The following is a 15,132-nucleotide window of genomic DNA, read 5'->3' as shown; positions in this document are numbered from 1 at the left end:
AAAAAAAAAAAAAAAGAAACCCTGTTTCAAAGAGAAAAAAAAGTCAGGCGTTAGAGGGTGGGGAGGAACCAACAGGCAGAGCCTAAAGAATCCCTGGTGGGTAAAATTACTCTGTGATGAGCTCTGGGAGCACGGCGGTGCGATCTGCCTAAGCACCACAGGAGCAGGGGGCCTAGTGAACACTGCACACTCCTGTGACTGCGATGTATTGACACAGGTCAGCGGCTACAAAATCAGCCTAGAGAGGGACTCTGCTAGCAGGAGAAAGGATGTGGTGTTTGTTTGTTTTTAGACAGAGCAGCCACCGTAGCCCAGACTGACCTTGGACTCACTAAGTAGCCAAGGCTGTCTCTGAACTTCTGCTCTCCCCACCCCCACCTCCCAAGTGCTGAGATCAAGGTGTGCACCACCACGCCCAGCTTTATTTTTTAATTTTTTTAGTCAAGATTTGTTTCCCACCCCACCCTTTTTTGACAAAAACCACAATGATACCCAGGACCATCCTGCTTCCGGCTTTATTCTCCACAGAGCTGGTTTACATCCACAATTCTGTTCTGTGCTGATTCCAGGGTCCAGGTTTTCGGGTCTGGGGTCCACGTGTCCAGTGAAGCCCTACCCACACCACCCCTAGTGGGCAATCACCCACCCACCCACCTGCCCACCACAGCTGGGTAGAGCCTCTGTGAACCAGGCAGCACTCTTAATCCCTGGAAGAAATAATTCAAGGAGGAAATGCACACAGTTCTATACCCTCACTCTCCTCCTGCACACACCAACATGCTAAAGGGGATATTGTCTTCCCAGATGGGAAGAGGCTGCCCACAAAGGAAGGAGACTGGGAGAGAGTTGGCTTTTGAATGAAGGGTATGGAAATGAAAAGGCAAGCCTGGGATCTGTAAAGTCCCTCCCTAAGGAATAACTGCGCCACTGTCCACCACCCTTTATCCTTCACTGGCATCTTCTTACCCCAGACATTAGGAAAACGTTCTAGCCATGTGTTCCATCCACAGTCATTCCGTGACCCTCGGGCCACCTGCTCAGAGTCCCGACTCCCCCTAGTGACTCTCATGCTTGGTCTTCCTCAATTGACTTTCCTGCAAATGCTCCCCAGTGCAGGCCACCAGCAACGGAACCCCCCTAATCCCTTCCATAACATCCTTTCCCTCAAGTCCGTCCTCTCCGGACCCAGCCCCCATTACCTCCACCCACAACTCACAAAAGGGAAATGCCATTATCTATGAGGGTACGTGACGAGTCTCTCTCACTCCTGCATGCTGAGGATTCGGAGGAGGATATTGTACACATCTTGTTCCATGTAGCCCTGGGGGTGGCAGGAAAGACAAAGAAAGGATGATGAAGAACAGAACGTGGGGAGAGGCAGTTGAGGGATATGGAATACCAGTCGTTACCTCTTAGGATTACATAGCCCTTAACACATTCTGCATGTCTGCTGTGCTATGGTTTGGGGTTGCAGTATTTGGGACTGAGCAGGGTTTCCAGCCTACAAGGCAAGTGCTCTGTCCACAAACTAGAGACCCAGCCTTCGCTTGTGACTTTAAATATTTAACTTGCCCATGGCTATTTTCCCTTAGTCACAAGGAAGAGAAAAAAAGTCTGCTTCTCGGGATTGCTGTACAGACAGCGTTACGAACATGAAGCAAGTACCTGGTACATAATTCCACTCCTTGTGGTTATTATCTCTAAGGAAAGAGCAAGCCTCGCCAGTCTCCCATGATTCATGCAGAGTCATCTCAGAGGAAACCCAGAAGGGCATGGGGACAGGGCAAAGCCTCACGGCGGATTAGGGAGCTGAAAGGAGAAGCAAGCATTTCTTCCGCGTTCACATGTAACCTCTCCTGAGCTACTTAATGTGATCTGGAGACCTGCCACTGAGTCCAGCGGCCAGAGAACATGACAAACATGTGTAGGAACGAGAAGGGACAAAGGAAACAGTCCTTTCTCAGCGTCGTACCCCAGCTTCCTCCCAGACTCCACCAAGCTCACCCGAGCGGCGTTCAGCAGATGATTCCTGTAGGTAGAGATGGTCTCTTCATGGTTCTTCTGGGAATCCTGAGAGGGAGCATGCATGGGGAGTCACATGACCACCCTCCTCACACTCACGGCGTGTGAAGAACTGGTCTAGCCTGGACCACTGCCTAGCTAGCCTTCTGAAACGCCCCACTTCCACTACCCACCCTCTTCTCTATCACAGTCCACTTCCCTGCAGGACAAAACATACCTGCAGCTGTAGCGCGAGTTGAGTATTCTCCCCCCGGACCTGTAGAACCTCCTCGGAGAGCTTCTCCAGCGTCTTCAGTAATTCTTTGATCTAAGGCCAAAAGGAAAGAAAGAAACCCACTTTTCCCCAGGTGACTCAGGAAAGGACTGTTATCTACGGTTTATGGGTAGGAGCTGGAGTTTGAGAAATTTCAAAACCTTGCACTCATCCCAGTGGGGTGAAGCAAACCTTCAATCGCAGGAGCTGGGAGACAAAGGCAGGCAGAGAACTGTGAGTTTGAGGACACTTATCTACAAAGTGAGTTCCAGGACAGCCAGGGCTAGGCAGTGAGACTGTCTAAAAACAAAATAAAACCAAAACCATACAGCTAATACATAATTGTTTAAGCCAGTATCTCTTTGGTTCTATAGCTCGTGATCTTTAATTAGTTTTTGTTTGTTTGGACTTTTTGTTTTGTTTTGTGTTTTCAGACAGGGTCTCACTGTGAAGGCCTGGATGGCATGGACCTCACTACATAGACCAGGCTGCCGTCAAACTCACAAAGCTCCTTCTGTCTCTGCCTCCAGAGTGCTGAGATTAAAGCTGTGCACCACCACAACCAGCTATAGCAACTTTTCACTGAGTACTTAACACATGCCCAAAATTATCCTGAGCATTTTATTTTGTGTATGAGGTGGGTTCTTGTTTGTTTTTTTATGGAGGTAGGTTCTGCTTTTTTTTTTTTTTTTTTTGAGATAAGATTTGTCTGTGCAGCCCTGGCTGTCCTGGAACTCACTTTGTAGACCAGGCTGGCCTTGAACTCACAGGCAGAAGCCTGCCTCTGCCTCTGTGTGCTGGGATTAAAGGCATGTGTTACCATGCCTGGCTTCCAATCTGCAAACTTCTATTCTGAGTATTTATAATAATTTATTTAAACAGGATTCATAAAAACCAAACTGGTCTCAAATACAAGTAATAATCTTGACCACTTGATTCTCCTACATCAACCTCTTTTTATTTTTTTTAAATATTTATTTATTTATTATGTATACAATATTCTTTCTGTGTGTATGCCTGAAGGCCAGAAGAGGGCACCAGACCTCATTACAAATGGTTGTGAGCCACCATGTGGTTGCTGGGAATTGAACTCAGGACCTTTGGAAGAGCAGGCGATGCTCTTAACCGCTGAGCCACCTCTCCAGCCCCATCAACCTCCTTTTAAACTTTGATTTATTTCAATTTTTATGTGTACAGGTGTTTTGTCTGCATGTATGTCTGTGTACCATGTGCGTATCTGGTGCCCTTAAAACCCTGGAATTGAAGTTACAGATGGTTGTGAGCTGGGAACTGAACTTGGGTCCTCTGGAAGAGCAGCCAGTGCTCTTTACCACTGAGCCATCTCTCCAGCCCTTTAAATTTCAAAAGGATTTTATTTTTTTAGTTATTTATGTGTGTGCCTATGTATGGGTGGGCTCAAGTGTGCGGTGAGCAAAGAGTCCAGAAGTCGTCCACGGATCTCCTGAGGCTTCCCTTATAGGTGATCGTGGACTGCCCAGGGGTGCTGGGAACACAGCTCAGGCCCTCTGAGAGAGCAGTACAAGTTCTTGACTGCTGGGCCATTTTTCCAGCTCCATATATGGTGCTGGGGTCTAGCCTAGCGTCACGCATGTTAAGCAAGCACTCTACCAAGTAAACTATAGTCCCGAGCCCAGAATAAATGTAACATCTACTAAAATCTTTACAAGCACAACAGCATTAGTAGTTTAATTTTTATTTTTTTTGTGTGTGTATAGTGTTTTTGCCTACATGTATGTCTGTATACTATGTGTGTGCTTGGTGCCTCCAGAAAGGGGCACTGAATCCCTGGTACTGGAATTACAGGTAGTTGTGAACTGCCACATGGGTACTGGGAACCCAAGTCCCCTGGAAGAGGTGGCATTGTTCTTAGCCATTGGGCCATCTCTTCAGCCCAATAAATTGATCTTATTGAATAGCAGTGTTAAGCTGGGAATGTAGTTCCCAGTTCCTCGTGTCCATCCCAGCTTTCCTGGCCTGGGAGTTGTATTGGTCTGGACTCCAAATCAGGTCCCGACCTCTGGGGGGGGGGGGCAGACCACTCCCACCGGTTATTTAATGTGCTCCCAGAGGAGAAACACGTGGTTTTCAGGTCTGCATGGGCTCCCTGCTGTCCTATCTCTCCGCCTTGCGCTTGGCCACCTGAGAGCGTCATTCTTAATAAAACGATGGGCATTTTGATTTGGTTTGATTTGACCTAATTGGATTTCTTGCGCCGGCAGAGCTGCCCTTTTCTTATTATTTTTACTTATCAATCAGCACTCAGGTAGAAGCAGGCTGACCTCTGTGAGTTAAAGGTCAGCCTGATCTACTTCTTCAAGCCAGTTAACATTACATAGTGAGACCCTTTCTCAAAATAAGACAAAACACAAAGTTGTCAAGATCTGTCAGCTCTTAAGTTTTTTTTTTGTTTTTTGTTTGTTTTTTATTTTTTATTTTTTTATTTTTTGGTTTTTTGAGACAGGGTTTCTCTGTGGCTTTGGAGCCTGTCCTGGAACTAGCTCTTGTAGACCAGGCTGGTCTCGAACTCACAGAGATCCGCCTGCCTCTGCCTCCCGAGTGCTGGGATTAAAGGCGTGCGCCACCACTGCCCGGCCAAAATGTGGTTGCTGGGAATTGAACTCAGGACCTTGGGAAGAGCAGGCAATGCTCTTAACCACTGAGCCATCTTTCCAGCCCCCTAGGGTAAATCTTGAAACTGAAATTCAAATCTGGACAGTCTCGCTCTAGAGACTACAACTACTCAGCCACTATAAGCTCTCAACTACTATGCCAAATTCTATCTTGCCATTTATTGACATTTTGCTGTTTATGGACAAACACCTCCTTTATTTTTTTTTAATTTTTTTTTTTTTTTGGTTTTTCGAGACAGGGTTTCTCTGTGGTTTTGGAGCCTGTCCTGGAACTAGCTCTTGTAGACCAGGCTGGTCTCGAACTCACAGAGATCCGCCTGCCTCTGCCTCCCGAGTGCTGGGATTAAAGGCGTGCGCCACCACCGCCCGGCCCTTTTTTTGTTTGTTTTTTATTTTTTATTTTTTTATTTTTTGGTTTTTTGAGACAGGGTTTCTCTGTGGTTTTGGAGCCTGTCCTGGAACTAGCTCTTGTAGACCAGGCTGGTCTCGAACTCACAGAGATCCGCCTGCCTCTGCCTCCCGAGTGCTGGGATTAAAGGCGTGCGCCACCACTGCCCGGCCAAACACCTCCTTTAATTCCCTTCCATGATGCTTGTTTTGGACAGCACTTCTTTTGTCTATGCACTCCACACCAAGCAAATGCCGTTTATATTCCTCCATCATTCTAAATTTGAAAGTACACAAATTTTTATAAGAAACCCGAACTCATTAGTGGGTGGGTCTACAACTACTAAATACCTTTGTAAACTGAGAGTTTAGAACGTATAAAATATGTCTCGTTCTCCAATAGCACTAAGAAAATAGTGGCTTTCAAACCGCTGTGGCTTGCTTTTGCTTGGTGTCTTGAGACAGGGTCTCTTGGAACCAGCTCTGTAGCTGGAGATGACCTTGAACCGGTCTCCTGAGTGCTTGTCCACACAGTTCTTCAAACTCTTTTATTGTTGTTTGTTTTGCTTCGGTGTCTTTTTAGCCAATAGAGATGTTTTCAGGCCCCGTGTTGAAAGGAGCAGGAGGGAAGAGCAGCTATAGTTAACCTATCAGACTCTGAGTCAGCCCAGAACCTCAGCAAAACCACAGAACACATTACACCACTAGGCTGGACTAATACAGGATTAAGATAAAATGGTACTAATTGGCCGAGGTGTTCCCTGCTGTAGCCCTAGGGGCAAACATAACTTCTGAACCTTGAGTACTAAATTTTAGTAGATACGCCCTCTTCTCTCTTGTACAGGGTTGCTTATTTTTATCTCTTTCTTCTATCTGTAGCTCCAATCTCAACCCCAAACCTCTCCCGCCCTAGGCGAGCACAGAGAGGACCTTGCAAGCGCCAAGCACTCAGTTTAGTTCGGTGCTCATCTGACCTTCGGTTCTGCTACCTCACAAAGGCAAAGAGCACCGCACCGGCACTCCCCACCTCGCTCTCAAGGCAACCTTGCAGCTCACCTTGGCTTCCTTGTCCCGGCAAGCACCTATGAGGTGATCTGTCTTCTCTTTGAGCAACTCAACGGTTTTCTCGAACTGCTCCGAGCGCCCGCGCATCTCGCCTGCCTGGCGCTCCTGCTCGGCCGCCCGAGCTGCTAGATCCTCACTGCGGCGACGTTCCTCCGCTGCCGCGTCCCGCAATCGAGCCATTTCCCGACAGGCTGTGTTGTACTTCTCCAGCACAACTTTGAGCTCCTGGCCCCAAGCCTGCGCCTGGGCAACCAGTGAGCTTCGCGTTTTCTCGTGCTGCCGCAGGCTGGCTGTTTCCCGGGCCCTCAGCTCTGCCACTTCTTCCGTGGCTTGATAGAGCAGCTGCTTCAGCTTGCAGATCTCCTGGCTCTTCCCGCTCATCGTGGCTTGCACAGCCCGCAGCTCTTCCTCCAGCATCCCCAGATCTTGCTCCAAGGCGGCCACTTGGGGAGATGCTGTAGCCTTCAGGGAGGCTTCTGGCTTCCCACAGGGGACCAAGGATCCTCTCAGCTGCTGGTTTTCCTCCTCCAAGCGAGCCAGGGCCTTCTGGGCCTCAAGGTGCTTATTCACCAAGGTGCTGATGCAGGTCTGCAGCTCTTCCAGGGGTTCTGCAGCTGTACTCCCTGCACTCTCCTTACCCACGAGGTCTGGGGGCAGGCAGTTCCGCAGTCCTTGGAGGCCGCTGCTCTGGGAAGCAAGTTGCCTGCGCAGGTTCTCGGTAGTCTCCTTCTCCATGGCCAATTCTTCTGTCAACAACCCGACGCTCCGCCGCAACTGCTGTAGCTGAACCTGAGCCTCGGGCTTGGGCACAAACTCCCGCTGTAGTCTCTGGGTCAAGGACTGGAGTTCTCCTTGCAAGCGTTGCCTCTCGCGCCCCAGCTCCCCCAACTCCTCCATCAAGTTGCTATTGCTCAGTCTCAGCGCTGACACCTCTTTCTCCAGGTGTCCCTTTGCCAGGCCCCCTCCTGAGGCCTGCTCTCCTCCAGGGGCCCCTAGGGGTTCTCCTCTGGCTCCAGGAGCCCTCTTTTCTTCTTCGTGCTTTTTGGTGCATCCTGGGACTGCCTTGGGGGCTCCCTCTCTGGACCCCTGAGCAGGGACCTCGGGTTTCACCTGCAGTCCTGCTTTTGCTCGATCTAACCTCACCATCACCCTCTCCAGCCTGGCTTCCATCTTCTCCCAGGCAGCTGCTGCAGCCTCGGCCCTAGGAGTCCCCAAGGCTCCCTCCAGAACTGGTCTTGACAAAGCCCCTCTGGCAGCATCCTTTTCTCGCCACACTGCAGCCAGCTCGTCCCTTAGCTGTAGGAGGAGCTGGTTCATGGCTGCTATGCCCACTGGTTCTCCCACTGCACCTGCTTGTTCAGTTCCTGGAGCCGGGGACCTCTCCTTCTGGCCGACACACACCTGGTCAGTGTTATCGAGGCCAAGGTTCTGTCCCCCATTGGCGTTCAGTTGCTGTCCTGTGACCTTCCCGATGCTCTCAGACCTTGGGCTCTGGGGCGGCCCCTGCTCTGGTTGGGACTTGCTGTGTACTTCACCCTGGATCTCTGCTACGGCCAACTCTTCGGCTCTCCTGGCGACTACTGTTGGGTTTATGGTGGCTGCTGCTTTCTGCTGCCTCTTAAGCTCCTGGATTCGCTCAGCCAGCAGATTCAGGGGACAACCCTGTTCCATACCATCTCCTCCAGGTCTTCCTGGAGCCCTGGGCTCTTGCACTAGGAGATGCCCCAGTTCTTGCACCTGCTCTCGAACCTGGTTCTCCAGACCTTTGAGGGCCGCAGCTTGGGCCTTACACTCCTCTGTCTTGCGCAGCAGCTCCTGCTCCAACTGATTAACTTTCCTCTGCTCCTCTTCATACTTCCACCCCCACTCTTCTGAGCACCGCTCTTCAGCCTCCTCCTCCTCCTGCTGTGCTTCCTCTGGCTCTGCTCTCCGTGAGCTCTTAGGTGGAGAGCCCACCTGAGGCTCGGGTGGAGAGGTCTGGGTCAGAAAAACAAAACAGCAACAAAACCAGTGATGTGAGGCTGTGCAACTAGTCTAGCCTCGGCAAGGGCCTTGCTCAACTAGTCTAGCCTCGGCAAGGGCCTTGCTTCTGTGAGTGTCCTGTTGCCCACAGACTACTGGAATAGCTTGGGAGTAGTTGGGAGTAGGTCAGAAACAAAAAGGGGGAGACACCTAGGGTCATACCTGAGACACATGATCTGGGTGTTGAACCAGTCCATGACCTGTAAGAGAAGACAAGGAACAAATGAGAATTCAGTTCTCATCCAGTTTTCAGACTTTGTTAGAGCGAAGTGGCCACTCATTACGATAATTCGCATACATATTTCCCTGGTGACACTCTTGCTCCATGAATCCCTAACTACTCAGCAACTCTGGTTTCCTGTCTCAGGGGTGGAGTGTTCCTTTATTTTGTAAACACACTTCTTTTATTGATCATTGTACTGGCACAATGAAGGCACTGGGACATTAATCAATGATGGGCAAAAATCACATGGATGACAACAATAGCAATAGCCATCTAATCCCAGCACTTGGGAGGCAGAGGCAAGCAAATCTCTGAGTTCAAAACCAGCCTGGTCTATAGAACGAGTTTCAGGGCAGCCAGGGATACACAGAGAAACCCTGTCTCAGAAAAAAAGCAAGCAAACAAACCAATAAATAAATAAAAAAATAAATCACTACAGCAATAGCCAGAGTTACACTCAGTGATCGAAGGCTACGCTGGGGAATCTTGTGATGGAGCAGCACTAAATCAGCAAAGCCTGGGCTAAGGTGGCAGGCCGTTTTTTTTGGAAGGACTGCTTCCATGGGCAATGGGATACTGAGAAACTTCTTCAGTTCCCTGCATATTGAAGAGATCTTGAAGGCACAAAGGACTTTTACCGCCTCTCCGCCGCCGGTTCAGGGCTTGCTGCAGCAGCCTCCACAGCTCCTTGTCTTGTGTACGCAATGCGTAATGCAGCGCATTGTGCCCCAAGCTGTCCACGGCTCCTGCATCTGCTCCGTGGCTCAGGAGCAGCTCGGCCACCTCAGCGCTGCCTTTCTCACAGGCCAGGATCAGGGCTGACCTGTGGGCAGAGACAAATCCGGAACATCAGCTTTCCCTCACAGTCTCAGAAATCCCAGTACAGGGTAAGCCTTCCCTCAGTGGGGTCAGAGCAGCACACCAACTCCAGCAAAGGACAAAGTGTTAGACGGGAGCAGGACTTTTCCAGCAGCGGCAGAAAGTGGGACCACTGCGGGGGCTCCATTTTTGTCTGCTTTACAGAATGCAAGTTCTGGGCTGGAGAGATGGCTCAGCGGTTAAGAGCATTGCCTGCTCTTCCAAATGAGGTCTGGTGCCCTCTCCTGGCCTTCAGGCATACACACAGACAGAATATTGTATACATAATAAATAAATAAATAAATAAATAAATAAATACTATTTAAAAAAACAGAATGCAGCCGGGCGATGGTGGTGCACGCCTTTAATCCCAGCACTCAGGAGGCAGAGGCAGGCGGATCTCTGTGAGTTCGAGACCAGCCTGGTCTACAGAGCGAGTTCCAGGACAGGCTCCAGAGCCACAGAGAAATCCTGTCTCAAAAAACCAAAATAAATAAATAAATAAAATAAAAAAAAATAAAAAAACAGAATGCAAGTTCTGCACAAAAGTGCAAACACACACACACTTATACACGCACACACAACAGCAGCATAAATGCTCATGACCCTCCTTTCTCAACCTTTCAAGTACTAGACTACGGCATACACCACCACACTCTTCTTCTGCATAAAACTTGAAAGAAAAGGACCCCACCGTTTAGGGAATCGCTTAAATTAAAGCAGTGACCCCAGAGGTAGCCTTTCTACTTCTGGCGTCATCTGTGCTAGCATGTCAGGGCACCAGGCAAAGCTTTCTTGAGCCATTCATGATAGCAGGCCCCCCAAGAACAGAGACCAGCCTGTTCTTGCCAGTGCATGCGCTGGGCCCACATCTTCCTTTCTAGATTGGCGAAGAACTAGAAATTGGGATGGAAGACAGAGATGGCTCACTTGTCATCCTTGTCTGTGACGTTAACTCGGGCACCTCTCTGCAGCAGCTGTGAGCAGATAGCCGCATGACCACCCAGCGACGCAATCATCAGTGGTGTGCGTCCATCCTGCAGAGATTGTGGGGACGTGTGAGGCCATGAGGAGCCAGGGAGAACCAAAGACTGGGTGATTTAACCCTATACCGACTCCCCACCCCCCGACCCCTGCTGAAACAAGTCCAGGAGCTAAATGTGGAGCGTAGGAGCTCCCAAATGATCAGGAAAAGAGGAGGAATGGAAGGAGGATCACAGACGCAGCAGCCCATCTATCGGTGTGAGGCACCGCCTGTCTGATACTCACATTGTCCAGCACATCCAGGAAGGCTTCGTGGTCACACAACAGGAGGACACTTGAGGCACAGCCAGAAGAGGCTGGATGGATTGAAAGATGGTTAAGAAGAGGCTTGAGAACATCTCCTTGGGCTGTAACCCAGCACCTCCCATCACGTCAGTGGCTGGCATCCCCACTGCTTCCCAGCCTTCTTCCCACTGTCCCCAGGCACGCACCTGCCCAGTGTAATGGACTGCGGTTTTCTGCATCCACAGCATCTTCATTTGCGCCGTGCTGTAAATAGCCACAAAGAGAAGCAGCAATGGAGCTTGGGGTTAGCATCCTCATCCCATTCCCCATAGCGAGTTGCCAGTTTCCATGGTAATATGAAAGGGAACAAGAGGAGCATGGCTCCGAGGGAAGCCAACTACTACACAAGCTCAGTCGACTCCCTAAAGGAGTCTATGGGTTGCTTTGAAATTCGGTCCTAGTTCCTAACTAAGTCCTAAGAGAAAAGAGGTCATCAGTAAAGAAACACATGGAAGGAGGACACCTGAACAGCTGGATTTTGAGGACCATGGTGTGAGATTTGGAAAAGATGAGGGGTAATAAAAGTAGAACAGTCAGTATGGGCTCACGATCTACTGGAGACTCAAATCGTCCACAGGTCATTGCACGCACATGTTTTTCTTTGTGCTACTTGGTTATATTTATTTATTTATTTGCTTGGGGAAAGGGGTGTGGATATGCTTGTGGAGGTCAGGGGGACAACTTGCGGGAGTCAGTTCTTCCACTGTGTGGGTTCTGGGGGGTCAGACTCATGTCCTCGGACATGGCAGCAAGTTTTTTAACCTGCTGAACCTCCTTACTAGCCCCTCCCACCAGAGACATCTTTTTCATTTGAACATCCCTGCTTTTCTTCTACCCGCCCATATACATAGCAGTTAGTCTCCACAGCGCAGCGACCCCGCCATTGCAGAGCTCAATCGTTCTCAGGTACTCTGGTTTCTGACTCCGCCCCCCAAGACAGTATGAAGCATGGTATATGTACAGAGTAAGTGTCAAACGAAGGTTTGGGGACATAATGATAAATGACCACCAGCTATGTTACTGGGAATGAGATGGCTGACCATTGTCAGTGACGACGGACAACGTTGGAGCATGCCGCATCTATTTCCTGCCTGCATCGGAGTATGGGAGGATTGCCTTTACCTGAAGTAAGACCTTCACACACTGTGGCTGGCAGGAGATGGTGGCCAAATGAAGGGCGGTGCTTCCTGGAAAGAGAGAGAGAGGGTAGGCGGGTGGGTGCCCCATGAATGCTGATGACTCACTGGGAGGGAAGGCGGGAGACGCACAGATAATCAGAGGGAGATTAGAGGGAGAAGCTCGAGGCCACATAGGGCCAGAAATTCCTGTTCCCCAAGCAGCTGGCACCTTCAATGGAGAGTTAGGGGGAGGTGTGTGCCTAGCTTACAGGGAGGGAAACCCCAGGAGAGATGCTGGCAGAGTCTTACTGAGCAAAGCAGCAAAGGCCCAGATCTGGAGCCTCTGTGAGAGCCCAGCATTGGTCCCCTCTGCAGCCACACAGACAGCCTTGCAGCATAAGGGCAGGCAGAGCCAGCTGGAGCCTCTGTGAGAGCCCAGCATTGGCCTCCTCTGCAGCCACACAGACAGCCTTGCAGCGAAAGGGCAGGCAGAGCCAGCTGGAGCCTCTGTGAGAGCTCAGCATTGGCCCCCTCTGCAGCCACACAGACAGCCTTGCAGCATAAGGGCAGGCAGAGCCAGGTGACTCACCGTCCTCGTTCTTGCTGTTGATGTCAGCCCCATTTGTAAGCAGGATTGACAGACACTCTGTCAGGCCTTTGGAGGCTGCCAGGTGAAACCTGCCAGGGTCAAAGCCAAGAGACACAAAAGGATGAAAGACCATGGGATAAAATGGGGGAAGCTCCTATTTTTTTTTTAAATCATGTTTAATATTCTAACTTATTCTGATCAGTTGGTTTTGTCTGTTGTTCGTTTTCAGATAGAGTCTCACTGTACAGGCCTGGCTAGCCTTGAACGATTGATCCCCTGATTTGACCTCCCAAACTCTGGCATCATAAGCAGGTACTAGCACAGCTGACCAGGGAGAGCGTTAACAAACCCTGCTTCCTCTGCTCCAGAGCCCAAAGCCAATTCCCAATGCAGACAGCGAAGGTCTCCCAGTCTGTCTTGCTAAGAGGAAAGCCTGCCTCCACGACCTCCAGTTGTGAAGTCAGAGGACGCTACTGGAAAAGCAAGAAGAGCTGCACATCTCAGGGGATTCAGATTGCTGCAGGGATGTTCAGGAGACACATGCTGACCAGCCTGTCCTAGCACAGAGCCCTCAGAGAACTAGAAGGGTCCTAGAAAGAGTCAGCCAGAACAGAGCAGAAGGCTGGCTGGCGGGGGGTACAGCCTTCCTCCTGATCACTCCCTCAAGCCCCATGACACCCAGGACTCACTCCTTCATTCTTAACTTCTCAAGCATACACACCCTCGTACTTTTGCGATGAGGAAACTTTGTTTAGCAATTAGTTCTCTGTTGGTTTAATGAGCTTTACGTCCTTTTCAAGTCATTGTGGCTTGTGGGGTGGCTGGAACTCAGGGACAACATCCTCCTCCCTCATTTGTTCCCTACATGGCGAAGGATTATCCATCTACTCGCCAAATCAAACAATAAAAGGAAGGGCTCTGAAGCTGTAGGCCTCCCCTGATCATTCTGAAGTTTCAAAAAGAACCACATACCAGGGTGGGGGTGGTCAAGAAGACCTACTTACGGGGACTGGCCATTTGAGTCTAGTTTGGTGGGTCGGGCAGACTTCCTAGAGGCCAAGGCAGCCACGCGTCCCACATCCCCCCGCTGCACTGCCTCCAGCAGCTTCTGATCACGACGGTTCCATTTCTCCACCTAGCCGGGAGTTACAGATTGGATGAATATTGGCGCTGGCAATAGTATGAGAAAAGGAAAGTGAGATCAAATGCCCGGCAAGAGGAAAAGCATCCTGGAGTGGCTTCCTGCTCTTGATCACCAGGCCCAGAGCAGCAGATCTTAGTTAAGTGGGCCAACAAAATACTAACCACTCCATATGTCACCAAGAACTATTGACAGCCACTGTCCACGACAAACCTAAAGGTGCCCAGGGGATCACTGAATTAAAAATTATGAAGCTTGGTGTAAACTTACAGTACACTCCAGGAGGTAGAGGCAGGAGGATCAGGAGTTCAAGCTGAGCCTCAACCCCGTGTGTGTGTGTGTGTGTTTGTGTATGTGTATGTATACATATATGCATAAGGCATGGTTGCATGTTCCCATAATCTCAATGTTTGGGAAGCTGAGATAACAGAATCTCAAGTTTGAGTGATGTGGAAAGTCCTTCTGTTTATGTGTTGCTTTTATTGGTTACTGAATAAAGCTATTTCAGCCAATGGCTTAGCAGAGTAAAGCCAGGCGGGAAATCCAAAAAGAGATATAGAAAAGAGAGTAGGCAGAGTCAGGGAGACGCCATGTAGCTGCTGGAGGAGACAGACACCCAGAACCTTTACTGGTAAGCCACAGCCTCGTGGCGATGCACAGATTGATAGAAATGGGTTACTTTAAGATATAAGAGTTAGTTAGGAGGGCTGGAGAGATGGCTCAGTGGTTAAGAGCATTGCCTGCTCTTCCAAAGGTCCTGAGTTCAATTCCCGGCAACCACATATTGGCTCACAACCATCTGTAATGAGGTCTGGTGCCCTCTTCTGGCCTGCAGGCATACACACAGGCAGAATATTGTATATATAATAAATAAAAATAATTAAAAAAAAAAAAGAGTTAGTTAGGAATACACTTGAGGTATTGGCCAAACAGTGTTGCAATTCATATGTGTGATTATTGGGGTCTGGGCTGCCAGGAAACTGACAAGCAGTCTCTGCTTACATTTGATGTCAACCAAGATTCTCTCAATAAATAACAAAGAAATATATTTATTGTAATAATTCTTTTCTTTTCTTTTTTTTTGCCAGGCAGTGGTGGTGCACATCTTTAATACCAGAGCTCGGGTCTACAAAGTTGGAACTACAAAGTGAGTTCTAGAACACCCAGAGAAACCCTGTATAAGGGAACAAAACAAAACAAAACAAAAAACCAAAGGGAAAAAAAAACATGTTTTGTTTGGTTGAAACAGTCAAGCTAGCCCAGACTAACTCAGAGTCTCTATGTAGTCAGACTGGTCTCAAATCAAGCCCCTCTTGCTTCAATCTCTTGAACGCCGTCACATCACACACAGCTCCAAAGTAATAATGGCTAATGTCTAGCATTTTGATGTTGCTGGGGGGGGGGGTCGGTGCTTGTTTGTTCCAGCCGCCCAGCTAGCTTATTAAAACACTGCTTGGCCATTAGCTCTAAATTC

General features: G+C 49.4%; 1 protein-coding gene across 2 annotated transcripts in view; it reads right to left on the bottom strand.

Moving 5' to 3' along the window:
* Positions 1–496: 496 nt before the first annotated feature.
* Positions 497–15,132, bottom strand: part of Ankrd35 (ankyrin repeat domain 35) — a 20,959-nt gene continuing 6,323 nt past the window's right edge. Inside the window, exons 2-14 of one of the 2 annotated variants that reach the window (XM_005357050.2) lie at positions 13,522–13,652; positions 12,518–12,606; positions 11,933–11,997; positions 10,957–11,014; positions 10,751–10,821; positions 10,412–10,518; positions 9,262–9,446; positions 8,563–8,600; positions 6,370–8,355; positions 2,240–2,329; positions 2,005–2,070; positions 1,217–1,321; positions 497–707 (exon numbers count right to left, since the gene is read on the bottom strand). In XM_005357050.2, the coding sequence (XP_005357107.1) occupies positions 1,262–1,321; positions 2,005–2,070; positions 2,240–2,329; positions 6,370–8,355; positions 8,563–8,600; positions 9,262–9,446; positions 10,412–10,518; positions 10,751–10,821; positions 10,957–11,014; positions 11,933–11,997; positions 12,518–12,606; positions 13,522–13,652 (2,946 nt within the window). In that variant the 3' untranslated portion in view covers positions 497–707; positions 1,217–1,261. Of the gene's footprint in view, positions 1,322–2,004; positions 2,071–2,239; positions 2,330–6,369; positions 8,356–8,562; positions 8,601–9,261; positions 9,447–10,411; positions 10,519–10,750; positions 10,822–10,956; positions 11,015–11,932; positions 11,998–12,517; positions 12,607–13,521; positions 13,653–15,132 lie in introns of both variants that reach the window. The other variant, XM_013349928.2, reaches the window with a different exon arrangement.

The sequence above is a fragment of the Microtus ochrogaster genome, chromosome 21, assembly GCF_000317375.1.
Source record: "Microtus ochrogaster isolate Prairie Vole_2 chromosome 21, MicOch1.0, whole genome shotgun sequence".
Taxonomy (NCBI): Eukaryota; Metazoa; Chordata; class Mammalia; order Rodentia; family Cricetidae; genus Microtus; species Microtus ochrogaster.
Note: the sequence above shows the minus strand (reverse complement) of the source record. Positions and strands in the feature narration are given on the sequence as shown.